This window comes from Scyliorhinus canicula, chromosome 11 (assembly GCF_902713615.1).
Source record: "Scyliorhinus canicula chromosome 11, sScyCan1.1, whole genome shotgun sequence".
In the NCBI taxonomy this organism is placed as follows: Eukaryota; Metazoa; Chordata; class Chondrichthyes; order Carcharhiniformes; family Scyliorhinidae; genus Scyliorhinus; species Scyliorhinus canicula.
The window spans coordinates 93131439-93159290 of NC_052156.1; the positions used below are offsets into that span (position 1 = coordinate 93131439).

Sequence of the window (27852 nt, forward strand, 5' to 3'; positions counted from 1 at the left end):
CACCAATCTGGAATTTAAGGAAGATTGGAAAGTTACAGCTGTGACTCTTCAGTTCCCATTCTCACTTCCCTCGGTATCCTTGGATTCATCAGGTGAAATTTTTGGAAAACACAGCGAGAATCGGAAATGCAATTCACGCTGATGGGATCGCGTTTTCCGATTTTCCAGGCCTCTCTCCGGTGGCATCAAAAGAATTCTGCCACGGAAGGCCAGGAACCTCATTTAAATACATTATAATATCGTTAGAAAGCTCTCTTCCCAAGACTTCCTCCCTCAATGAATATTCATCGGGCCGCCGGCATGATTTACAACAGCTGTATAAAATCAAGAAATTGGTGATCTCACCACCGAAGGAGATATCGGGGGTGAGCGCTGAGGTCACCATTACCCCCCAGGGTGCCAGTGGCAGAGGAAGCAGCGGTAAGAACGCAGGGACACGGATTAGTTCAACCCGGGTAGGGGCGAATGGGTTCAGTATCGGCATACCGGGGGCTAGGTCGCACGCAAGACTTAGTGGCCCTTCATGTCTTGAAGCCTCTAGATGTAAAGGGTCTGGCAGGTGGTTTGCTGGCAGTGCTGGGATTGTGGCAATATTATCACTGAGGGATTGCCGTTCCAGAGTGGCAGCTGGAAAGTGGGTGGGAGCAGGTGAATCTGTAGTGTTACAACACCCTGGGCTAGTGCATGGTCAATTCCAGCCCCACAGGCCCTGGAGTCCCAACACAAGTGAATTAAACAATAATCTGTATATACTTTCTGACATCTATTTTTAAAAACTATTTTTATTCTCCTTTTTCACATTTCCTCCCAAATTTACACCTATCAACAATAAACAATAATCAGCAACAAATATGTCAATCCCCATAACAATAACAATGATCCCATCCTCCCACCAACCCCCAAACATTAGCCCGCATATTTACAGAAACAAATGACAAAAAGGAATCAGGGATTACACATAGTCATCCTTACTACACACAGCCCCCCTCCCCCCAACCCTCCCACCCATTCCCCCCCTCCCAACTAATGTTCGATGTTATCCAGTTCTTGAAAGGGCATAATGAATAATGCCCATGACTTGTAGAACCCCTCCATCCTTCCCCTCAGTTCAAACTTAACCTTCTCAAGAGTCAAGAATTCCAACAGGTCCCCTCGCCAAGCCAGGGCACAGGGTGGAGAGGCCGCTCTCCGTCCCAACAGGATCCGCCTTCGGGCGATCAACGAGGCGAAGGCTACGATATCTGCCTCCGCACCCGTTTCCAACCCTGGCTGGTCCGACACCCCGAATATGGCCTCCCGGGGACCCGGGTCCAGTTTAACATGCACTACCTTGGAAATTACCCTAAAACCTCCTTCCAGTAATCCTCTAGCTTTGGACAGGACCAAAGCATATGAACGTAATTAGCGGGCACCTCCCCCCTCGCAACGCTCACACACATCTTCTACTCCTTCAAAGAATCGGCTCATCCTCGCCCTCGTGAGGTGTGCACTGTATACCACCTTCAGCAGTATCAGCCCCAACCTTGCACATGAGGTGGAGGCATTTACTCTCCAGAGCACCTCACACCAGGCCCCCTCCTCTATAACCTCTCCCAACTCTTCTTCCCACTTTGCTTTGATCCCTTCCAGTGCTGCCTTATCCTCTTCCAAAATAACTCCGTACACCGCTGACACTGCCCCCTTCTCCAGTCCCCTTGTCGTCAGCACCTCCTCCAGCAATGTGGAGGCCGGTTCCTCCAGGAAGCTCTGCATCTCCTTTCTGGCAAAATCTCGAACCTGCATGTATCTAAACATTTCCCCCTGCTCCAGCCCATACTTGGCTTCCAGCTCCTTCAATCCTGCAAATTGACCCCTAAGAAATAAATCTTCAAGTGTCTTAATTCCCTTCTCTCCCGATTTCCGGAAATTTCCACCCTACGTCCCTGGCTCAAATCTGTGGTTCCCCCGAATCGGCATTTCCCTTGACCCTGCCCCCAACCCGACGTGTTGGCGAAACTGCCTCCAGATTTTCAATGACACTATTATTACCGGACTCCCTGAGTATTTCCCCGGAGCTATCGGGAGTGACGCTGTTGCTAGTGCTTTCAATCCCGACCCCCTGCACAAACTCTCCTCCATTTGAACCCACTGGGAATCTACCCCTCTGACCCAGCTCCGCACCTTCTCCACATTCGCCACCTAGTAGTAATACATTAGATTCGGAAGACCCAAACCCTTGCCTGCCTTCCCCTCCGTAGCAGCACCTTTCTCACTCTGGCTGCCTTCCCTCTCCATATGAACGAGGTAATCCTTCCCTCAATCTCCCTGAAAAAAGAATTTGGCAGGAAAATCGGTAGGCATTTGAAAATAAACAGAAATTTTATTCATTCTAACCGTCTGTACCCGACCCGCCAGTGACAGAGGGAGACCATCCCACCTTGCCAAATCGGCTTTCACTCTCCCCACCAAAATAGAGATGTTGTACCTGCGAAGCCTCCCCCACTCCCGGGCCACCTGCACCCCCACATACCTAAAGTGAGTCCCTGCCCTACGGAATGGCAGCCCCCCCCCCCCCCCCCCCCCCCCCCCCCCCCACTCCTGCCCCATCCCCGGCCGAGACACCACAAAATACTCACTCTTGTCTAGGTTCAGCTTGTACCCCGAGAAAGACCCAAATACCCGCAGTAGCTCCAATATTCCCCCTATCGACACACTCGGTTCCGACACATATAACAGCAAGTCGTCGGCATGTAAGGACACGCTATGCTACTTTCTAACATCTTTGACCCTTTACTATCCGTCTAGCCTCAGTTCTGCGCTCTGGAATCCTTCCGAGTGCCGGATTCCTGGGACATCCCTGCCTCCACCTGCTGTGGATTGTCAGGTGTAAAGTGCTCACCAGTGAGTGACCCAGAAGCCTGCCTACCACATAATCCCACTGGGGTGTAAGTATCTGTGCTGGTAGAGTTTGCAAGTGAAAGGTGTGATGCCTTTTCAATGCTGGTCTCCAAGATACCTGCCTGGGAGCTGGTCAGGTCCATGGTGTCAAGGGGCCACGATAATGGTCCAGGCTAGTCTGCTGATTGACCTGCAATGGAAGGGAGATGAAATGAAAATTTCTTATTGTCACAAGTAGGCTTCAAATGAAGTTACTGTGAAAAGCCCCTCGTTGCCACATTGCAGCGCCTGTTCGGGGAGGCTGGTACGGCAATTGAACCGTACTGCTGGCCTGCCTTGGTCTGCTTTAAAAGCCAGCTCCTTAGCCCTGTGCTAAACTAGCTAGTGGATGGCATTAGTGTGGGACAAGGGAATACTGATAGGAGAAAAATCACTCACATGAGACTTACCCCATGGCTGGATGTGTTGAGGGTTCTTGTTACTTGTGTCTTCGCCCCCAATCTTATGCTCGGCATAGGAGCGGTCCTTGTCCTCGTCGGCAAGCTCAAGGGCTCATACCTCAAACGTGATTAGGACTTTGAACTCAACCATCACTCTGGTCAGCTGTGCCTGCTCCAACCTGTTGTGCTCGGGTTTGTCTTGAAATGAGTTAGATGGGAAGAGTGTAAATGGGAGTTGTGCCACATCACATGAGGATGAAATGTGGCATGCATGAAAGGTGAGTGGGGCCGGACATTTGAGGGGCACCAGAGCTACTGGGGGGATTATGGTGTGGGGGGGGGGGGTGCATATGACAAGTGCAGTGACGCTGCGATGTGGGTGGGAGTAAGATCACCGTAGAGCTGTGAGAGCTGTGTGAAGGGTGCTGAGGGAGGCAAGAGGAAGTCGACTTACCTTGGCTGCACAAAGAAGTCATTCCTCTTCTTACAACACTGTAACCCCATCTTCTTTTGGAATGAGCTGGCGCTGACAACCGTGGCCATAGGCTCCCAGGTGGGTTTGACCACTTTGTTGGATGGGCGCCTGCCTGATCGTGGGTAGAGTGTTTCCTGCTTCTGCTCAATCCCATTGAGACATTTGCTGAGGGCTCCCTCTGTAAAATGTGGTGCAGCCTTTCTGGCAGCCATCTCCCCCGATTGGACTTGGATCGAGTGCTGGGGAGGAATTTAAAAGGAGTGCCCAGTGATTCCAGAGATTACTTCCTCCTGGGGCGAACATATCAGAGGAAAGCCGCCATAAGCACGGCACAATTCATGGAGTAAAAAAGCTTTGTTAAAGCAGCTGAGTATATGGTGAGTTTTCCCTCTGTCAGCGCTGGAAGGATTCTTCCCAGCTTTCCTCACCTTTCCGACACTGAAAAATTATGGTACAATTCCACCCATCATATGATTATTGATGATTGAGAGTTGACTGATAGGGTGGTAATTGGCCTGGTTGGATTTGTCCTGTTTCTTGTGTACAGGACATACCTGGGAAATGTTCCACATTTTGAGTAGATGGCAGTGGCTGCACTGGAACAGCTGCAAGCTCTGGAGCACAAATCTTCATTAGTATTTCCGGAATATAGTCAGGGCCCATAAGCTTTGTGGTATACTGTCTTTCAGCCATTTCTTGATATCACATAGAGTGAATCAAATTGGCTGAAGACTGGCATTTGTGATGTTAGAGACCTCTGGAGGAGACCAAGATGGGTATCTCACTTGGCACTTCTGGCTTAAGATTATCACAAATGCTTCAGCCTCATCTTTTGCACTGATGTGCTGAGGTCCTACATCAATGAGAATGGGGATATTTGTCGAACCTCCTCCTCCAGGAGTTGTTTAAATGTCCATCACCATTCACGAATGGATGTGACAGGACCGCAGAACTTAGATTTTATCCATTGGTTGTGGAATCGCTGAGCTCTGTCTACCAGTTGCTGATAATGTTGTTTGACATGCAAATAGTCCTGTGTTGGCAGCATAGTTGGGAGGGAATTGCCACGGAGTCTTCAACAATGACTCCAGATCCCATGAAATTGCATGGTGTCAGGTCAAACAGGAGCAAGGAGACCTTGTTCTGATTACCGCCGCCCACCCTCACCCAGTCACCCCAAACCTTGCACAGTTAATGAATCGGTACTCTTCCAGGTTGAACATCAATTGGAAGAAGAACTCAGGGTGGTTTAGGCACAGAATGTACTCTGGGTGGGGAACTTCAATATCCATCACCAAGAGTGGCTCAGGAAGACCACTATTGACCGGGCTGGCCAAATCATAAAGGACATAGCTTCTAAACTGGGTCCGTGGAAGTTGGGTGAGGAACCAGCAAGTTAGAAAACTACTAGACCTCGTCCTCGCCAATCTACCTGCCACAGATGCATCTGTCCATGCAGTATCGGTAGGAGTGGCCACCACACTGTCCTTGTTGAGGCAAGTCCCACTTTCACATTGAGGATACCCTGCATCATGTGTAGCACATCACAGTGCTACATGTGATAGATTTCATACAGCTCCAGAAACTCAAAACCTGGCATCTATGAGGTGCTGTGGGCAATCAGCAGCAAAGAATTGTACTCAACCATAACTGTAACTTCATGGCCTGGCAGACTCCCCACTATACCATTGCCATCAAGTGGGGATCAACTCCGGTTCAATGAAGAATGCAAGAGGGCATGCCAGGAGCAGCATCAGGCATACCTAAAAATGGTGAAGCTACAACACAGGGCTACTTGTGTATCAAACAGAAGAAGCAACATTCAATAGACAGAGCTTTGTGGGTGAGGGTGAGAGGTGGTTGGGGGGATGATAATGGTGTTGAGGTGGTGGCATAGTGGGAGTGTTGCTGGTTTAGAAATCCAGAGGGTCAGGCTAATTCTCTGGGGGACATGGGCTCAAATATCACCACAGCAACTGGTAGAGTTTAAGTCCGATTGATAAAATCTGAAATTGAAAGTGTAAGGAAACCAGGCCAGACACCAATTAATGTTAGGATATGGAAATCCCAACAATTGGCAATTTATAAAGCTGAGGAAATAATTCTTTATCCCAGGAGTGATTCCACTGACAAATAGGGATCTTTTAAGTTAAATCAAACTTTATTTTTACAACTGTATTAACGATATTAACACCACAGAAATAGCTCTATAATTATCAGTTAAATAGTTCTTAAATAAACTTTAACTGATGCCCTACACCTTCACAATACAGTTCAAATGCCAGTTATAAATAAAGTTAACAAAACATGTCTTTTGCAGTCCTCTGTTTAGAGACTTATAGAAAGAGACCTTTTCAAGAGCAGATCCAGCACACTCCTGTCTTGTTAGACCCTTTTGCTCAATCTAACAGCATTTTGCAAAACTGCAAACTACAGACAGACCTGGCTCCAACCTTTAAATACATCATCTGTTTCCCACTAAGATGTCCTATGACCTGCTTAGCTGGGACTAACTACAATCCCTCAAATTATTAATTACCCAGGGAACCATCCAAAATATAAGTACTGTTCCATTAGCCCTTTATCTATAACTAAGTAAATGGTTGGAATGAATGATGACCTGACTCTTCAGACACCTTGATTACAGCTTTAGCAGACACATAGCCTGGGTACCATAACCTAATTTCTTTAATAATATTACTGCAACAAATATATACCTTAGCCCTGGCTTTTACTGACATTATTGCCACAGATCTAAAATACAGTATATATAACAATTTCTTATATTAATTGCAATGGTGACCAATAAACTGTCATTGATTGTTGTAAAGACCCATTTGGTTCACTAATGCCCTTTAGGGAAGAAGGAAATCTGCCATCCTTAGGTGGTCTGGGCTACATGTGACTCCAAACCCACAGCAATGTGGTTGTCCCTTAATTGCCCTCTGAAATGGCCTAGAAGTCATTCAGTTCAGCTCAGTCAGTCTACAACTGATGGATAAAATCTGAGTTCTACAGCCATGAATGGTTGTGAAGTATTAAACAACTAACTGGAGAAAGAGGATCCACAACTATCCCCATCCCCAAAGATGGCAAAGCCCAGCAGATAACTGCAAAATAAATTTATAAACTTCTTCAACCAGAAGTATTGAGTATGATTCATCTCGGTCTCCTCCGGAGGTCCCCAGCATCACAGATGCCAGTACAAAGAACAAAGAAAATTACAGCACAGGAACAGGCCCTTCGGCCCTCCCAGCCTGCGCCAATCCAGGTCCTTTATCTAAACGTGTCTCCTATTTTCCAAGGTCTACTTCCCTCTGTTGCCGCCCGTTCATATTCCTGTCTAGATGCCTCTTAAATGATGCTATCGTGCCCGCCTCTACCACCTCCGCTGGTAAAGCGTTCCAGGCATCCACCACCCTCTGCGTAAAAAACTTTCCACGCACATCTCCCTTAAACTTTCCCCCTCCCACCTTGAAATCGTGACCCCTTGTAATTGATACCCCCACTCTTGGAAAAAGCTTGTTGCTATCCACCCTGTCCATACCTCTCATAATTTTGTAGACCTCAATCAGGTCCCCCCTCAACCTCCGTCTTTCCAACGAAAACAATCCTAATCTACTCAACCTTTCTTCATAGCTAGCACCCTCCATACCAGGCAACATCCTGGTGAACTTCCTCTGCACCCTCTCCAAAGCATCCACATCCTTCTGGTAATGTGGCGACCAGAACTGCACGCATTATTCCAAATGTGGCCTAACCAAAGTCCTATACAACTGTAACGTGACCTGCCTATTCTTGTACTCAATACCCCGTCCGATGAAGGCAAGCATGCTGTATGCCTTCTTGACCACTCTATCAACCTGCGTTGCCACCTTCAGGGTACAATGGACCTGAACTCCCAGATCTCTCTGTACATTCATTTTCCCCAGTATTCCCCAGTATATCAATGCACAGGATATAAAATGGCTAATGGGACTGGATACTGAAAAAGCTATGGGCCTGACAACATTCCAGCAATCGTACTCAAGACTGAATCATAGAATCCCTACAGTGCAGAAGGAGGCCATTCAGCCCATCAAGCCTACACCGATCCCCCAAAAGAGTACACTACCTAGGCCAAACCCCCACCCTATCTCCATAACTCCACCTAACCTTTGGACACTAAGGGGCAATTTAGCATGGATACTCCACCTAACCAGCACATCTTTGGACTGTGGGAAGAAACAGAGCACCCAGAGGAAACTCGCAGACACAAGGAGAAAGTTCAAACTCCACACAGACAGTCATCCGAGGTGGGAATAGAACCAGGGTTCCTGCTGTGAGGCAGCAGTGCTAACCACTGTCCCAACCGTGCCGCCACATGTGTTTCAGAACTAGCCATGCCCCTTGCCAATCTGTGTTAATATAGCTACAACACTGGCATCTACCCAAAATGTTAAAAAATGCCCAGGTATGTCCTATCCACGAAAGGCAGGATAAATCCAACCTCGCCAATTACTGCCCCATCAGACTACTCTCGTTCAACTGCAAAGGGATGAAGGTTGGCAGTGCTATCAAGCGCACTTACTGAGCAATAATCTGCTCACTGATGCTTAGTTTGGGTTTGACTGAGTGTTACACTGAGTGTGGAATCAAGGAGCCCAAGTAAAACTGAAGACAGTAGGAATCAGTGGAAAAATCTCTCCATTGATTGGAATCGTACCAAGCACAACGGAAGATGCTTATGATTGTTAGAGATCTATCCTCTCAGCTCCAAGACATCATTGTTGGAGTTCTTCAGGTCAGTGTCTTCAGCTGTTTCATCAATGACATTTGCTCCACCACAAGGTCTGAAGAGGGAGTGTTCGCTGATGACTTCACAATGCTCAAATACTGAAGCAGTTCATGTCCATATCCAGAAAAACCTGAACAATATGGAGGTTGGACTGATAAGTGGCAAGTAATATTCATGCCACTCAAGTATCAGGCAATGACCATCACTGACAAAAGAGAATCTAACCATCTGTCCAAGGCACTCAATGGCATTACCATTGCTAAACATCTTGGGGGTTACCATTGACCATAAATTGGACTGGATTAGTGTTATGACAGCCTGGGCAAGTCTGCGGTAAATACCAGCCCCACTCATCCTGGAGTTACAATACAAGTGAATTAACCATTCATTCTTAAAAAACTACTCAAAGTCTTTGGCCCTTGGCTGGCCAGTAATTACAGTCACCAGATTTGTATGTTTAAACATAATTACTGTTTATAACAAGAGTTATCATGAAGAAATGCAGTAAATACACCTTGGTAACAACAAGCTAATGCTTCCTACTCCCTTTAACTGTCCCACCCTCTACCCACACACACAAGACAGACAATCATTGGGGGGGGGGGGGGGTAAATATAATAAGGATGAAGGTCAAAAAAAAGAGTCTTTGCTTTAAATGGTGATTCTTTAGCACACACGCTGGTTGACCAAAGTCTCTGATTTACAGCTGATAATGGTCTTCCTTGCAGAGTCATTCATTCAGGGTCCCCGCTGGTTAGAAAATGTAATACTTACAGGCACCAGGCTTTCTGGAGAAACAGTTTATTTCTTATCAAATTGGACCTTCTGCTCAAGGTTCACATTTAGACCTATATCTTTCTGTATAGACACTTTATTCCACATAAAACCTTGCTTTCAGCTCGTGATTCGACTTCAGGCTTCTGCAGTCTCAAGAGAACGATGTCCAGACTTGCTTGGGAGAGAGATAGCCCTCACAGTGGCCTGTTGGAGAGAATTCATTTTTTTTTGTGGAAAAAATTAGTTAGATTTCCTCATCCAGCAGCAGAATTAAAAATGAAACCAAACTGGAACCTTGTAATTCTGAAAACATTCCAGTGGGATTGGATGCAATCACCACCTATTACCGGGTACAGCATAGCTTTTTGGGCCAATTTATTGGTCATCAGCCAAATCAATCAAACTGAGTCATCACTGATAGCTGCCTGTCTGAAATCACCAGTCAAAAATAAAACAGCCCTCTGGCACCTTCTGTTTGAATTCAAAGCACAGGCCACTGCTTCCTTCTGCTTGAATTAAATAAACAGGCTGCCTTAATGACACACGTTTATTATGGGCTAGGGTTTAGAAAACTCCAAAATATATCATGGAGTTCACCTGTTTATTGATTTTGGTTATGATGAGCACCAATGCCTGCCTTTCAGGTGTTATTCAAAAGAAGCCTTTAGCACTGAAACATTTCTTGAAGCGACACTCCCATGACACCTCCCCCAAGAAAAAAATAAACCATCAACTTCAAAGATGGTTTCATTTTTCACCTTTTCACTTTTCCAATAAGAATAATTGACAATAATATACTTTTTTCTAAAACAAAAACAAAACAGGCAAATGTTGATAATACTACAGTCCATTTTACTTCTTCTTCCACCATCTATCCTGCTTTTCTTCATCGCACTAGTGACAAAGCATCAGCTATCACATTTTCTTGTCCTGCCACATGTACAATTCTCAAATAAAATGGCTGTAACAATAAACTCCATCGAAACAGTCTGGTATTTTTATTCCTGAATTGCTCCAAAAATGTAAATGGATTATGATCAGTATATATAATTGTTTCAGACGAATTGCTGGTGACATAAATATTAAAATGTTGCAAAGCCAGCACCAAGCTCAAAGTCTCCTTTTCAATTGTTGAATACTTCCTCTGCTGATCCTTCAATTTCTTGGAAAAATATCCAATAGGCCACTCTATTCATTCATCGTCATCTTGCAAGAGCACAGCACCTACACCCACATCACTCGCATCAGCAGCCACTTTAGAACATAGAACATAGAACGATACAGCGCAGTACAGGCCCTTCGGCCCACGATGTTTCACCGACATGGGAAGTCAAAAACTAAAGGCCATCTAACCTACACTATGCCATTACCATCCACATGCTTATCCAATAAACTTTTAAATGCCCTCAATGTTGGCGAGTTCACTACTGTTGCAGGTAGGGCATTCCACGGCCTCACCACTCTTTGCGTAAAAAATCTACCTCTGACGTCTGTCCTATATCTATTACCCCTCAATTTAAGGCTATGTCCCCTCGTGCTAGCCACCTCCATCCGCGGGAGAAGGCTCTCACTGTCCACCCTATCTAACCCTCTGATCATTTTGTATGCCTCTATTAAGTCACCTCTTAACCTTCTTCTCTCTAACGAAAACAACCTCAAGTCCATCAGCCTTTCCTCATAAGATTTTCCCTCCATACCAGGCAACATCCTGGTAAATCTCCTCTGCACCCGTTCCAAAGCTTCCACGTCCTTCCTATAATGAGGCGACCAGAACTGTACGCAATACTCCAAATGCGGGTGTACCAGAGTTTTGTACAGCTGCACCATGACCTCATGGCTCCGGAACTCAATCCCTCTACCAATAAAGGCCAACACACCATAGGCCTTCTTCACAACCCTATCAACCTGGGTGGCAACTTTCAGGGATCTATGTACATGGACACCGAGATCCCTCTGCTCATCCACACTGCTAAGAATTTTACCATTAGCCAAATATTCCGCATTCCTGTTATTCTTTCCAAAGTGAATCACCTCACACTTCTCTACATTAAACTCCATTTGCCACCTCTCAGCCCAGCTCTGCCGCTTATCTATGTCCCTCTGTAACCTGCAACATCCTTCCACACTGTCTACAACTCCACCAACTTTAGTGTCGTCTGCAAATTTACTCACCCAACCTTCTGGGCCCTCCTCTAGGTCATTTATAAAAATGACAAACAGCAACGGCCCCAGAACAGATCCTTGTGGTACGCCACTCGTAACTGAACTCCATTCTGAACATTTGCCATCAACCACCACCCTCTGCCTTCTTTCAACTAGCCAATTTCTGATCCACATCTCTAAATCACCCTCAATCCCCAGCCTCCGTATTTTCTGCAATAGCCGACCGTGGGGAACCTTATCAAACGCTTTACTGAAATCCATATAGACCACATCAACTGCTCTACCCTCGTCTCAAAGAACTCGATAAGGTTTGTGAGGCATGACCTACCCTTCACAAAACCATGCTGACTATCCCTAATCATATTATTCCTATCTAGATGATTATAAATCGTATCTCTTATAATCCTCTCCAAGACTTTACCCACAACAGACGTGAGGCTCACCGGCCTATAGTTACCGGGGTTATCTCTACTCCCCTTCTTGAACAAAGGGACCACATTTGCTATCCTCCAGTCCTCTGGCACTATTCCTGTAGCCAATGATGACATAAAAATAAAAGCCAAAGGCTCAGCAATCTCTTCCCTGGCTTCCCAGAGAATCCTAGGATAAATCCCATCAGGCCCCGGGGACTTATCTATTTTCACCTTGTCCAGAATTGCCAACACTTCTTCCCTACGCACCTCAATGCCATCTATTCTAATAGCCTGGGTCTCAGCATTCTCCTCCACAACATTATCTTTTTCCTGAGTGAATACTGACGAAAAGTATTCATTTAGTATCTCGCTTATCTCCTCAGCCTCCACACACAACTTCCCACCACTGTCCTTGACTGGCCCTACTCTTACCCTAGTCATTCTTTTATTCCTGACATACCTATAGAAAGCTTTTGGGTTTTCCTTGATCCTACCTGCCAAAGACTTCTCATGTCCCCTCCTTGCTCGTCTTATCTCTCTCTTTAGATCCTTCCTCGCTTCCTTGTAACTATCAAGCGCCCCAACTGAAACTTCACACCTCATCTTCACATAGGCCTCCTTCTTCCTCTTAACAAGAGATTCCACTTCTTTGGTAAACCACGGTTCCCTCGCTCGACCCCTTTCTCCCTGCCTGACTGGTACGTACTTATCAAGAACATGCAATAGCTGTTCCTTGAACAAGCTCCACATATCCAGTGTGCCTAACCCTTGCAGCCTACTTCTCCAACCTACACATCCTAAGTCATGTCTAATGGCATCATAATTGCCCTTCCCCAGCTATAACTCTTGCCCTGCGGGGTATACTTATCCCTTTCCATCACTAACGTAAAGGTCACCGAATTGTGGTCACTGTTTCCAAAGTGCTCACCTACCTCCAGATCTAACACCTGGCCTGGTTCATTACCCAAAACCAAATCCAATGTGGCCTCGCCTCTTGTTGGCCTGTCAACATATTGTGTCAGGAAACCCTCCTGCACACATTGTACAAAGAACGACCCATCTAATGTACTCGAACTATATCTTTTCCAGTCAATATTTGGAAAGTTAAAGTCTCCCATAACAACTACCCTGTTACTTTCGCTCTTTTCCAGAATCATCTTCGCCATCCTTTCCTCTACATCCCTAGAACTATTAGGTGGCCTATAGAAAACTCCCAACAGGGTGACCTCTCCTTTCCTGTTTCTAACCTCAGCCCATACTACCTCGGAAGAAGAGTCCCCATCTAGCATCCTTTCCGCCACCGTAATACTGTCCTTGACTAGCAGCGCAACACCTCCCCCTCTTTTGCCCCCTTCTCTGAGCTTACTAAAACACCTAAACCCCGGAACCTGCAACAACCATTCCTGTCCCTGCTCTATCCATGTCTCTGAAATGGCCACAACATCGAAGTCCCAGGTACCAACCCATGCTGCCAGTTCCCCTACCTTATTTCGTATACTCCTGGCATTGAAGTAGACACACTTCAAACCACCTACCTGAACACTGGCACCCTCCTGCGAAGTCAAATCTGTGCTCCTGACCTCTATACTCTCAATCTCCGGTACCCCAAAACTACAATCCAGGTTCCCATGCCCCTGCTGAATTAGTTTAAACCCCTCCAAAGAGCACTAACAAATCTCCCCCCCAGGATATTGGTGCCCCTCAGGTTCAGATGTAGACCATCCTGTCTATAGAGGTCCCACCTTCCCCAGAAAGAGCCCCAGTTATCCAGAAATCTGAATCCCTCCCGCCTGCACCATCCCTGTAGCCACGTGTTTAATTGCTCTCTCTCCCTATTCCTCATCTCACTATCACGTGGCACGGGCAACAACCCAGAGATAACAACTCTGTTTGTTCTCGCTCTGAGCTTCCATCCTAGCTCCTTAAAGGCCTGCCTGACATCCTTGTCCCCTTTCCTACCTATGTCGTTAGTGCCAATGTGGATTACGACTTGGGGCTGCTCCCCCTCCCCCTTAAGGACCCTTAAGGAATTGTTTTGTGTAATTTCGGGTGGCCAACACAGGAGCAGTGGTTAACACAGCATTCAGGCTGTCAAATGCCTGTTGACACTTTGCCGTCCACTGAAATTTGCTACGCTTCTTCAGCAAGTCCGTCAGTGGAGCAACCACGCTGCTAAAATGCGGCACAAATTTTCGGTAAAATCCACTCATGCCATGAAATCGTATTTTTCCCTTTGTGTCGAGGGTATTGGAAACCCCCCAATAACTTTTGTTTTCACATCCCATGGGACCATTCATCCCTGTCCAATTGAATGACCAAGGAACGTGACTTGGGCTTTTACAAATTCACTTTTGGCTAGGTTTACCTACCACTGGTAACAATACTAAAACTTTATCTCCACTGGCAAAACTACAAACTTTTGCTTTCCTGTCTGCTACCTATTCCATCACATGCTATGCAACTTTTAAATGTTGTCTAGCCAATTCACCTGCTCTATTTAATCATTCCCTAAAACTTGACACAAAATCCAATAATGTAATTTCAGACTGCTCACTCACCAATTTCTCCTTAATCAATTTAAGTGGTCCTTTTACCTGATGACCAAAAATTAGTTCAAAACAACTGAATTTGGTTGATTAATTAGGTGCATCACTAATTGCAAACAATATGAATGGAGTTCCCTTCTCCCAATCCTCTGGATAATCTTGGCAATAAGCCCTCAACATTGTCTTTAATGTCTGATGCCACTGTTCTAACGCTCCCTGCGATTCTGGATGGTACACAGTTCATTTAAATTGTTTTATCCGAAGCTATCCATAACTTCCTTGAATAACCTTGAGGTAACATTTGATCCTTGATCTGATTGTATTTCTGTGGGTAGTCCATATCTAGTAAAGAATTTAAGTTACTCCTCCACAATATTTTGGCTGTAATATTGCGTACTGGAATGGCCTCTGGAAATCTAGTAGACACATCCATTATAGTCAAATGATATTGATTCCTACTTTTCGTTTTAGGAAGTTTACATAGAATTTACAGTGCAGAAGGAGGCCATTCAGCCCATCGAGTCTGCAGCGGCTCTTGGAAAGAGCACCCTACCCAAGGTCAACACCTCCACCCTATCCCCATAACCCAGTAACCCCACCCAACACTAAGGGCAATTTTGGAAACTAAGGGCAATTTATCATGGCCAATCCACCTAACCTGCACATCTTTTGGACTGTGGGAGGAAACAGGAGCACCCGGAGGAAACCCATGCACACACGGGGAGGATGTGCAGACTCCGCACAGACAGTGACCCAAGCCGGAATCGAACCAGGGACCCTGGAGCTGTGAAGAGATTGTGCTATCCACAATGCTACCGTGCTGCCCTACGGTAGTGGTCCTACGCAATCAATTAAGACCCTTGTAAAAGGTTCCTCAAATGCTGGAATGGGTATTAAGGGTACTGGTTTTATCACCGCTTGAGGTTTCCCTATCACTTGACATGTATGACATGATCGACAAAATTTAACTACATCTTTATGTAGCCCAGGCCAATAAAAATGTTTTTGTATTTTAGCTCGAGTTTTCCTTACTCCCAAATGACCTCCTACTAGTACCTAATGTGCTACTCGCAACACCTCCTTCCTATACCCTACTGGCAATACCGCTTGATGAACTTCTGCACACTTTTCATCCCCTGCATCTGTAAGGTCTCCATTTTCACATTAAGACATCATTTTTAGGGTAATAACATTCTGGTATACACTCGGATTCCTCTTCCGCGTATGCTTTCTGACACATCAGTTTTATTTCTATATCTTCCTGAACTAAAAATATCCGCCTCATCCTCCACCTGTTCTTGTTCTTTTCCAACTATCTGATCAAAAATCGTTTCTGATAATTGCACTTCCCCTTTATCTTCACTCTTTGATTTCTCCTCTTGTCTTCACCTGTTACTTTGTGACCTTATTACGACACAATCCGGAAAACTCCCAGAATATCCGTCCTTCAACAATTCAGTTGTTTAATTTTTCACTGGCTTATTAACCACAGTAGGCATCACTCCCACCTGTGATCCAGCCATATCAATACCCAAAATAAACTGTATTCCTGAACAAGATAGTTTATCTATTACTCCTACTGCCACTTCACCACTCTTCACTGGACTTTCCAACCTTACCTTATATGATGGAACACTACTCTTCTCACCCTGAATTCCACATAGTACCACCTTTTCTGGCAATATTCCTCCCAAGATGCATAACTCCTCATCTCCGATGATCAAACATTGACCAGTTCCCGTAATGCTTAAAATGCCGACTTCTTTACCTACTCCTCCTGGTACACATGAGGTACACTTTGCCCACACAAGTAAATTATTTAAAGAGACCTGGCACCTTCTTATCAATCACCTCTTGATCAGGCTGTACAAATCTTTTCACCTCCTTTGCTTCAATTGGGCTTTCCTTTCATAAACCACTTACGCAAACCCCACTGGCTTATCCTGTTTTACCACATCAGCCTTCCCGGTGCTTTTCTTCAACCCCCAACACTGTGACTTTACAGTGCCTAGATTATCACAGTAAAAATACCTGAAAAGTTTCACTTCTTTTCCACCTCCTGGATTTCTTTTTTAATCTGAGGTATACGCTCCTTATTATCTCTCATCAGATCACCTTTACCTTTACCACTTGAGTATTTCTCTTTTCCCCAGTTTCTATCCCTCACAAGCTGAAACTGATATTGGAAACCAAACTTTGATTTATGAACTAATTCATAATCATCTGCCATTTCTGCTGCTAATCTCGCAGTTTTAACCTTCTGTTCTTCCACGAGTTCTCACTACACCAGGAATTGAATTTTTAAACTCCTCCAAAATTATCATTTCTCTCAGAGCTTCATATGTTTGGTCTATTTTCAAAGCCCTATCCACCAAGCCTTCGACTATGACGCTCTTTCTCACTATCCACATTACTATCCTCAAACTGTACGTTTCTCTTTACATCTGCCAATTTGAACTGACTTTCATGTTTCATGGCCATTTTCTGAAGTTCAAAGTCTCCCTCTTTTTCTTTTTCTCTGATCTGTATCTCCCCTTCTCTTTCTTTTTGTTCTGCTGGGGCTATTCTTTTTCCCTTTCTTCTCTCTCCTTTTCTTTTTCCCTGATATGTATCTCCCTTTCCCTTTCTTTTTCCCTCATTTCATATTCAAGCTGCTTTAATTCTTTTTCGTGTTCAAACTGCTTGATCTGTAATTGAATACTTGCCTTTTCCAATGACTCCGACTGTGTCTGAGGCAATTTTTAATACTCAGCTACCACCACAATTACCTCTTTTTGTATTTTGTCAGGCAATGTTAACTGCAGTGTTTTGCCTATTCTAAAAGCCTCTTTTAGTCTTTGTTTGTAAGGTACTGCGTGTGACCTTCTCCACCCCCAAAAATGTCTGAGCCTCTGAAAGAGCCATTGTCCATAACACACTCCCTACTTAAACTGGAATACAACATCTGAAAAGCAAACACAAATATGCTCATCCCTCGCTGTTTTTAAGTCCACTAAGCCAACCCAATCACGAAAGATGGGCTTTTACCCCATGAGCCCCTAATTTGTTATGGGCCAGGAGTTTTGAAAAATCCAAAGTATATCATGGAGTTCACCTGACCTACAGCTGTTTATCGATTTTAGTTATGATGAGCATAAGAGTTTGCCTTTCAGGTGTTATTCAACAGAGGCCTTCAGCACTTTTAATCAAAAACAAGCTTTATTCTACAAATTTAGTTAACATTTTATAAACACACACAGTAAGCATTTTTATCAACTACAAACATAAATACCCCACACAGCTACAGTAATTTATGTATAACCCTTAATAAATTCCCCTGATGTTCTTTTACTGTTGCTGGGTCACACTCCAGGAACCTCATTCCTAATAGCGCTGTAGGTTACCTCCAGCTCACAAACGTCTGCAGTTCAAGAAGGCAGCTTACCACCAGCTTCTTAACCACAATTCGGATGGGCAATAAATGCTGATCCAGCCAGTGACACCTAGATCCCGTTATTGAATAAATTATAAAAAGTATTCATTTAACTCCTCAACCATATCCCTTGCCTGCATGCATAAATACTTTTTGGTACCTAATTGGTTGCATTCCTTTTACCACCTTTTTATTATTTATAAGCTTGCAGAAGATTTTGGAATTTCCTTTTACGTTAACTGCCAGTCTAATTTCATAGTCTCTGCTTTTCCTATTTGCTTTTACCACTTCTACTCTGAACCCTCTATGTTTAGCCTGGTTCTCAGTTGTTTTATCCACCTGACATATGTCATAAGCACACTTTCTTCTACCTGAATCTATATCACTTTCATCATCCTGGGAGCTCGAGGTGTGTGTGCCCTACCTTTCCCCTTCGTGGGAAAAATACCTTGACTGTGTCTGAACTATCTATTTGAAGGTAGACTGTTGTTCAGTTACCATTTTTCCGGCCAGTTTGTCTGGCCCCGATCCATTCTTATGACATTGAAGTTAGCTTCCTCCCAGTTAATTATTCTAACTCTGAGAAGAGTATCCTGCAGTCAGCATCACAGTGAAGCAGTCTGCTAAGAGATTCCTGCAGTCAGCATCACAGTGAAGCAGTCTGGGAAGAGTGGCCTGCAGTCAGCATCACAGTGAAGCAGTGTGGGAAGAGTATCCTGCAGTCAGCATCACAGTGAAGCAGTCTGGGAAGAGTATCCTGCAGTCAGCATCACAGTGAAGCACTGTGGGAAGAGTGTGCTGCAGTCATTATTGCAGTGAAGCAGTCTGCTAAGAGATTCCTGCAGTCAGCATTGCAGTGAAGCAGTCTGGGAAGAGTGGCCTGCAGTCAGCATCACAGTGAAGCAGTCTGGGAAGAGTGGCCTGCAGTCAGCATCACAGTGAAGCAGTCTGGGAAGAGTGGCCTGCAGTCAGCATCACAGTGAAGCAGTCTGGGAAGAGTGGCCTGCAGTCAGCATCACAGTGAAGCAGTCTGGGAAGAGTGGCCTGCAGTCAGCATCACAGTGAAGCAGTCTGGGAAGAGTGGCCTGCAGTCAGCATCACAGTGAAGCAGTCTGGGAAGAGTGGCCTGCAGTCAGCATCACAGTGAAGCAGTATGTAAAGAGCTGTTCAGGCATCATGCTCAGTTTGAGAAAAAATCTACAGTGACGTCACAGGAAAGTGGTAAGGTGATCAGTTGGTGAGTAACTGATATCAGGAACCGTGTCTAAATAGCTGAAATTTATATAACTGAAAAAGACAACAGTTAGGAACAAAACTGGGAGGATAAAGGAGAAATGAATCTGAAAGCAGAACTAGGAATTCAAAAGAGCTGATTGTGTGAGTACATTTATATATTTTATAATAACAAGGAGCAGAGAAGAAGGGCCCTCGTAAATATTAGTTAATAATCATTGATATTATTTTATATTAAAAGAATAAATTTAATTTAAAGGGTAAGACATGGCAGCAGAACTCCAAGCCGAGTCTACTGTTCTTCTTCCATGTGGGAGACCAGGAACAGTTTTAGTTCCCAGGACCAGCATTTGTGCAAGAAATGTCTCCAGCTGCCGCTTCTGGAAGCCTGGTTTTCAGAGCTGGAGTGGCGGTTGAGAACACTGTGGAGCACCCGCGAGGCGGAGAGTATCGTGGATAGCACATATAGAGAGATGGTCACACCATGGGCACAGATTCCACAGGCAGGAAGGGAACGGGTGACCACCAGGTAGAGAAGAGACCTAGGAAGGCACTGCAGAATTTCCTGTGGTCATTCCTCTGCAAAACAGATATATCACTTTGGATACTGTTGGAAGGAATGACCTCTCAGGGGAAAGCGGCATTAGCCAAATTAATTGCACCATGGTTGGTTCTGCAGCAGAGGGGAGCAGTAAAAAGTGTGGGAATGCAATAGCTATAAGGGGATTCAATTGTACGGGGGATAAATAGGTGTTTCTGTGGCCGCAAATGAGACTCCATGATGGTGGGTTGCCTCCCTGGTCTGAGGATCAAGGATGTCTGAGGGACATCAGGTGGTGTCCATGAGCTGGGTGATTGCATGAAAGGCGTCTCTCTCTGAGAAACTTTGGTTTAGATCTTTTAATCCCACCAAACTAGCACCAAATGTGCAAATGGTTACCCAACTTAAACCCCATCTACGACTCAACCGACCAGGATGCCAACGAGCCAGCAATCAGGCGACAAAAACAGCTAACGTAGGGAGAGGGAAACCTCAACCTCAGAACAGGGAGCCCCATGGGGCAGCCCAGGACCAAGCATGGTGGACCCAACAGGATCACCAACGCCAGCACAGCCAATGATGAAGAAGCTGATGGAGTTCATCATAACGGAACTCCAAAAACACAGAGAAGCGATGAAAGAAGAACTCATGGTGGCAATGAGGTCAGCAGCTGAGGCTTTGTTGGCCTCCATAAAGGAGGCAATGGACAGAGTGGAGCGGAGACTGGGGTCCCAGTGGCAACGGTGCAGGACCTGGAAAATGGAGCCATGGGCCATAGGGAGCAGATCACCTCGCTCAAAACTGAGGTGGCAGGTTGGTAACCTCCCAGAAGGTGCTGAAGGGAAAGGTAGACGACCAGGAGAACTGGTCCCTCCAGCCAAACCTATGCATCGTCGGGCTACTAGAGGGTACAGAGGGGAGGAATCCAATTGAATTTGTGGCAGTGATGCTCCGTAAGATGTACCCGGCTAGACTATGGGTCACATGACGGGGCAGAGAATACTATTTCGACACGCCGGAGGAGGCAAAAGAGTTCAACCATGAGAACAAGTTTGGGAAGAAGCAGCGATCCCAATGCTGACTTTCACAACCCGGAGGGGTTTCAGATGGGATAGGTACAAAAGAATGCATTTCCAGGGGGAGCCACCACACTAGCGGGCAAGCTGGTGCATGTGGGAAAAAGAGGGGGCCGCAATGCACCTCCCAGGAGGGAAGGAGCGCCTGGCAGGAGAGGGGGGGTGTTGTACAGCAACAAAGACAAAAGAGGGAATTTATGTGTGGAGTCAGAGGAAATGAGTGAGCTTCTTAATGAGTACTTTGTATCGGTATTCACCAAGGAGAGGGACATGACGGATGTTGAGGCTAGGGATGGATGTTTAAATACTCTAGGTCATGTCGGCATAAGGAAGGGGGAGGTTTTGGGTATTCTAAAAGGCATTAAGGTGGACAAGTCCCCAGGATCTAATGGGATCTATCTCAGGTTACTGAGGGAAGCAAGGGATGAAATAGCTGGGGCCTTAACAGATATCTTTGCAGCATCCTTGAGCACGGGTGAGGTCCCGGGGGACTGGCAAATTGCTAATGTTGTCCTTTGTTTAAGAAGGGTAGCAGGGATAATACAGGGAATTATAGACCTGTGAGCTTGACGTCAGTGGTAGGCAAACTGTTGCAGAAAATACTGAGGGATAGGATCTATTCACATTTGGAAGAAAATAGACTTATCAGTGATAGGCAGCATGGTTTTGTGCAGGGAAGGTCATGTCTTCCAAACCTAATAGAATTCTTTGAGGAAGTGACAAAGTTAATTGATGAGGGAAGGGGTGTAGATGTCATATACATGGACTTCAGTAAAGCATTTGATAAAGTTTCCCATGACAGGTTGATGGAAAAAGTGAAGTCGTATGGGGTTCAGGGTGTACTAGCTAGATGGATAAAGAACTGGCTGGTCAACAGGAGACAGAGAGGTGGAAGGGAGTGTCTCAAAATGGAGAATGGTGACTAGTGGTGTTCCACAGGGATCCGTGCTAGGACCACTGTTGTTTGTGCTATACATAAATGATCTGGACGAAGGTAATGAGCAAGTTTGCAGATGATACTAAGATTGGTGGAGTTGCAGATAGTGAGGTGGACTGTCAGAGAATACAGCAAAATTTAGATAGATTGGAGAGTTGGGCAGAGAAATGGCAGATGGAGTTCAATCCAGGCAAATGCAAGGTGATGCATTTTGGAAGATCTAACTCAAGAGCAGACTATATGGTCAATGGAAGAGTCCTGGGTAAAATTGATGTACAGAGAGATCTGGGAGTTCAGGTCCATTGTACCCTGAAGGTGGCAACACAGGTCGATAGAGTGGTCAAGAAGGCATACAGCATGCTTGCCTTCATCGGACGGGGTATTGAGTACAAGAGTCGGCAGGTCATGTTGCAGTTGTATCGAACGTTGGTTAGGCCACATTTGGAATACTGCGTGCAGTTCTGATTGCCACATTACCAGAAGGATGTGGATGCTTTAGAGAGGGTGCAGAGGAGGTTCACCAGGATGTTGCCTGGTATGGAGGGTGCTAGCTATGAAGAAAGGTTGAGTAGATTAGGATTGTTTTCATTGGAAAGACGGAGGTTGAGGGGGGACCTGATTGAGGTCTACAAAATTATGAGAGGTATGGACAGGGTGGATAGCAACAAGCTTTTTCCAAGAGTGGGGGTGTCAATTACAAGGGGTCACGATTTCAAGGTGAGAGGGGAAAAGTTTAAGGGAGATGTGCGTGGAAAGTTTGTTACGCAGAGGGTGGTGGGTGCCTAGAATGCTTTGCCAGCGGAGGTGGTAGAGGCTGGTACTATAGCATCATTTAAGATGCATCTGGACAGATATATGAACGGGTGGGGAGCAGAGAGAAGTAGACCTTGGAAAATAGGCAACAGGTTTAGATAAAGGATCTGGATCGGCGCAGGGTGGGAGAGCCAAAGGGCCTGTTCCTGAACTGTAATTTTCTTTGTTCTTTGTTCTAACATATCAGAGGGGACAGGGGGGCGAGACGCAAGACATGGGAGAGGGAGGTGATGGGGAAAGGGAAGGGGAAACCGAGCGCAGAAGAGCGCGGGGGGGCTGTGGGGGTAGAATGCTGATTATAGCAGGTTGCACGTGGAGATGGCTGGAATGAGGAAAGCATTGGTGGCCATCTTGAATGTCTCATGAACAAAGGGAAACCCCAGCTTGCAGGGGCATGTCCAAGTGGTCAGTATGTCTGACCCCATAGGAGAGGGGGGACAGAAACCCCACCCCTCGGAACCACCCCAAATTCACTCAGAACGAGAGGGGACTCAAAGGACCGGTGAAAAGATCCAGGGCCTTCGTGCATCTTCTTAGCCTGAGGGTTGACATGGTCTTTTTACAGGAGACACATGAGTGAAGGACCAACTTAAGGGTAAGGAAAACCTGGGTGGGTCAGATATATCAGGTGTGCTTTGACAGAAGGGCGAGGGGACTGGCCATACTGCTTAATAAAAAAGTAGCATTTACAGTGACAAACACAGTGACTGATCCAGAGGGACGATACGTAATGGTTAGCGGGATCCTGGAAAGGCCCCAGTGGTATTTGTAAATATATACGCCCCATACTGGGACGAGGCAGAGTTTGTAAAAAGAAACAATGGCAGAAATCCCCAACCGAGGCTCCCACCAATTTATCATGAGGGAGAGACTTCAACTGTGTGCAAGACCCAAAAACGGACAAAACTGTGGTATTCTTTGTGATTCTTGCTTTCAGGGTGGATGTCGTAGTGTTCACAAAGACCACAGAAGCTAAGTTCGATAGCAGAACAAACATTTATTACACTAATTATTAAAGCTCAACCACTTGCACCTATAGCAAGCAATAATCTAGTAATCTACAATCTACACTCTAACACTAGTCTCCACACTCTATCTATAGCTGTCTATCTATAACTAGCTCTATCTCTATAACTCTATCTTCACCTGAGGAAGAAGCTGCGCTCCGAAAGCTAGTGATTTGAAACAAACCTGTTGGACTTTAACCTGTTGGTGTTGTAAGACTTCTTACTGTGCTCACCCCAGTCTAACGCCGGCATCTCCACATCATATCTATAACTGTAATTTGCACTCTCTGGTCCTCTCCTCTGCACTCTCTCCAGCTCTCTCCAAAAAGCCCGAGAGTCAGTGCTTTGTATAGTTCTGCATCTCGCTCCACCTAGTGGCCAATTTTGATATTACATCAACCCTTTTTATTCTAGACATTTCACATAATGTCACAAGAATCAGCCCCAGAATGGGAGGCAAATCAGGAATGGCAAGGAAATTAACCGCTTTCATGGAGCAGATGGTGGGGTGGTGCACCTGTGGAGGTTCAACCACCCGAGGGAGAATGAGTTCTCCCTCTCCCATGTACACAAAGCCTTATTCCTGCATAGACTTCTTCATTGTGGGTAAATTGGTGCTTCCAGGGGTGGGAGGGGCCGAATACACCGCAATAGTAATCTTGGATCACGCTGCACACTACATGAACATGAGGTTGGAGACGTGCTAGCCATGGAGGGTAGACACAACCCCCTCACCGACAAAGCAGTTTGCGAAAAAATGGCACAAGGCATCGACAGATATGTAACCTGCAACCAAAACGGGGAAGTTGCAAAAAGGAAGGTGGTTGTGGCGGTTGGAGGTCAATCATCTCAACTCCAGGACATCACTGCAAGAGTTCCTCAGGGTAGTGTCCTCGGCCCAACCACCTTCTACTACTTCATCAATGACCTCCCTTCCATCATAAGGTCTGATGTGGGGATGTTTGTGGATGACTGCACAATGTTCAGCACCACCCCCAACTCCTCAGATAATGAAGCAGTCCATGTCCAAATACAGCAAGACCTGGACAATATCCAGGCTTGGGCTGACAAGTGGCAATGTATACAAGTGCCAGGCAATGACCATCTCCTACAAGAGAGGATCTAGCCACCGCCTCTTCACATTCAATGGCGTTACCATCGCTGAATCCCCCACAATCAACATCTTATAGGTTACTATTGATCAGAAACTGAACTGGGCTAGTTACATTACTACTGTGGCTACCAGGGCAGGTCAATGGCGAGGAATTCTACGGTGAGTAACTCACCTCCTGACCCTCCCAAAGGACAAGTCAGGAGTGTAATGGAATACTCTCCACTTGCCTGGATGAATGCAGCTCCAACAACACACAAGAAACTCAACACCATCCAGGACAAAGCAGCTCATTTGATTGCTCCCCCTGTCACAAACATTCAAACCCTTTACCACCGACGAACAGTGACAACCGTCTACAAGATGCACTGCAGCAATTCACCAAGGTTCCTCAGACACCTTCCAAACCCACAACTACGACCATCTAAAAGGACAAGAGCAGCAGATACCTGGGAATTGCACCACCTGGAGGTAGCATGGTAGCATAGTGGTTAGCACAATTGCTTCACAGTTCCAGGGTCCCAGGTTTGATTCCCAGCTTGGGTCACTGTCTGTGCGGAGTCTGCACGTTCTCCCCGTGTGTCCGTGGGTTTCCTCCGGGTGCTCCGGTTTCCTCCCACAGTCCAAAGATGTGCAGGTTAGGTGGATTGGCCATGCTAAATTGCCCTTAGTGTCCAAAATTGCCCTTAGTGTTGGGTGGGGTTACTGGGTTATGGGGATAGGGTGGAGGTGTGGGCTTGGGTAGGATGCTATTTCAAAGAGCCGGTGAAGACTCGATGGGCCGAATGGTCTCCTTCTGCACTGTCAATTCTATGATAATCGATGACAACTTGATGTCCGAGAGGGACAATATGATGTGAATGGTCATAATGAAAAGGCTCCTAAATGTACTTTGTGTTTGATTCTTTCTCCAGGTTGGTATGTTCTTCAGTGAGGTAGACCCCAGTTTGATGAATGCACTCTACAACGCTTCATTCTACACAAGAAAGGAATCCTATAATTATCAATCTGTGTGTGGACCACCACCTACTACTGATACAGGAGCTGCACCCAGATCCATTTTTATTGTAAGTTTTCACTTGCCTTCAGCAGACCAGAAGAAAAAAAATCATAGATCAATTAAACATATGTTCTGTCATTCCCATTTTTTTGAAAACTTTTATTTATTGTTATAAAAATATTGGAATTAGGAAAAAGTCTGTTTGATTGGGCATTTGGAAGTGGGGTGGAGGGGGAGTCTAATGATGAATCCGACAGGTGTACATCCTTTGGTGACCTGTGGAGGCCTTGGAGCCCACAGCAGATGAACATCAGCCACATGGACGCTGGCAGCCTTGAGATTTTCTCAGTTCCTGCGATTATGCAGAACATGACAAGATGAAATGGGTCACACATACTAATCACACCGTAATTCTATACGGTTCTGCTGTCATCTCTCATTATCATGTTACCAGCCTCTAAAGGATCCACGATTCCTTGCAATAGAAACCTAAAGCCAATAAAAAGAAGTATAAGAGCAAAATCTAGAATACAGAGAGTGGTGAAGATAATGGGAGAAATTTTCCACATTTTCAGCCGGCGGGAATGGCAGCAGGGGTGGAGAATCCAACAGTAGTCCCCAAACGGCTTTTCCACCATCGGGATTTCCCGTTCCAATTGTCCCTGCCCCCACCAATGATGTGGCAGGAACCCAATTAGCATACATTTTAATATCAATAACAGGCTTGCCAGCACTATTATCCATTAGATAATCTCTATGTCAGCAGGGTTCACAACAGCTTTTGAAAAATTTAGGCCTGGCAAAGAGAATCCGCTGGGGGGCACACAGAGCCTCAGGGGGAGAGTGTCACGCCCAGACAGTGAGGAGAGCTTCAGTTGGGGAGGTCCGTGTGTGGTGGTATGATTAGCATAACTGCCTGCCATTGGTGCAGAACACCGGCTTACCATTGGCCCTGGTCGGTCATGTGCCTCTCGACCGGTTGGTTGAGACCAGTCATGTGACGGCTCCCCGATTGGTCGAGAGGCTGAGTTAACCCCGCCTCCCAGGGCGGGGTATAAATACCCAGTACTCCCGGCGGTCGTCCTTCTACTGTAATCGACCGCAGGGCTAACATCTAGTATATTAAAGCCATACTTTTGTTCAGCAACTCGTCTCGCGTTCAATTGATGGTACATCACCGTGGTAGCAGGGGATTCCTTTGTGGGGTGGGGGGTTTGCTGTAGGGGGAGTTCCTTGTGTGCATGGGGGGGGGGGGATTCTCTGTGGCGTAGGCAGTATGCATGAGGGCAGACCCTTTTAAAAATATTCCTATGTTTAGATCGGGGTTCGCTCCGATTGCTTGAAGACCGAAATTGCTGGTGGGGCAGGCTTATTCAGGGCCCGCCTGCCTGAGTGATGTTGTGGGACCTGCCTCCAGGATTTTCTTTTGACCAAGTGCCAAAGAATATGTTGGGTAAAGCCGGTAGTAGAGCCAATGAGCTACACACCACTTTTTCCACGTGAGTTGATACTTAGTTAAAAAACAGAAAATTCCACCTGGGCAGCATGGTAGCATAGTGGTTGGCACAGTTGCTTCACAGCTCCAGGGTCCCAGGTTTGATTCCCGACTGGGTCATTGTCTGTGCGGAGTCTGCACGTTCTTCCCGTGTCTGCATGAGTTTCCTCCGAGTGCTCCGGTTTCCTCCCACAGTCCAAAAGATGTGTAGGTTAGGTGGATTGGCCATCCTAAATTGCCCTTAGTGTCCAAAAAGGGTAGGTGCGATTACGAGGATAGGGTGGAGGTGTGGGTTTGGGTAGGGTGCTCTTTCTAGGGCCGTGCAGACTCGATGGGCCGAATGGCCTCCTGCACTGTAAATTCTATGATAGAAATGGAAGAAGGACTTGTGGTGTAGCTATGCTATTCAGAATTAACATCATGTCAGGAGTAAGAAGGGACAGAACTGATCTACAGAATCTGTAAAGATTGATATAAAGGACAGGAAGAAATAATTAGGTATATACTAGAGATCAACAAATAGTGGGAATGAAGCAGAAGGAGAAATATAGCAATAAATACATGAAAGGATTAAAGAAAAGAAACATAATCATGGGGAATTCAAATACCTAGAAACAGACATAGAAAATAGAAGCAGGAGAAGGCCATTCGGCCCTTCGTGCCTGCTCCGCCATTCATTATGATCATGGCTGATCATAAAATTCAATACCCTGATCCCGACTTCCCTCCATATTCCTTGATCCCTTTAGCCCAAAAAGC

At 45.8% G+C, this 27852-nt stretch overlaps 1 protein-coding gene across 1 annotated transcript in view; it reads left to right on the forward strand.

Moving 5' to 3' along the window:
- Positions 1-27852, forward strand: part of LOC119973771 (voltage-dependent calcium channel subunit alpha-2/delta-2-like) — a 979537-nt gene that overhangs the window by 880268 nt on the left and 71417 nt on the right. Inside the window, exon 30 of the mRNA XM_038812195.1 lies at positions 25513-25665. Within this exon, the coding sequence (XP_038668123.1) occupies positions 25513-25665 (153 nt within the window). The remainder of the gene's footprint in view (positions 1-25512; positions 25666-27852) is intronic.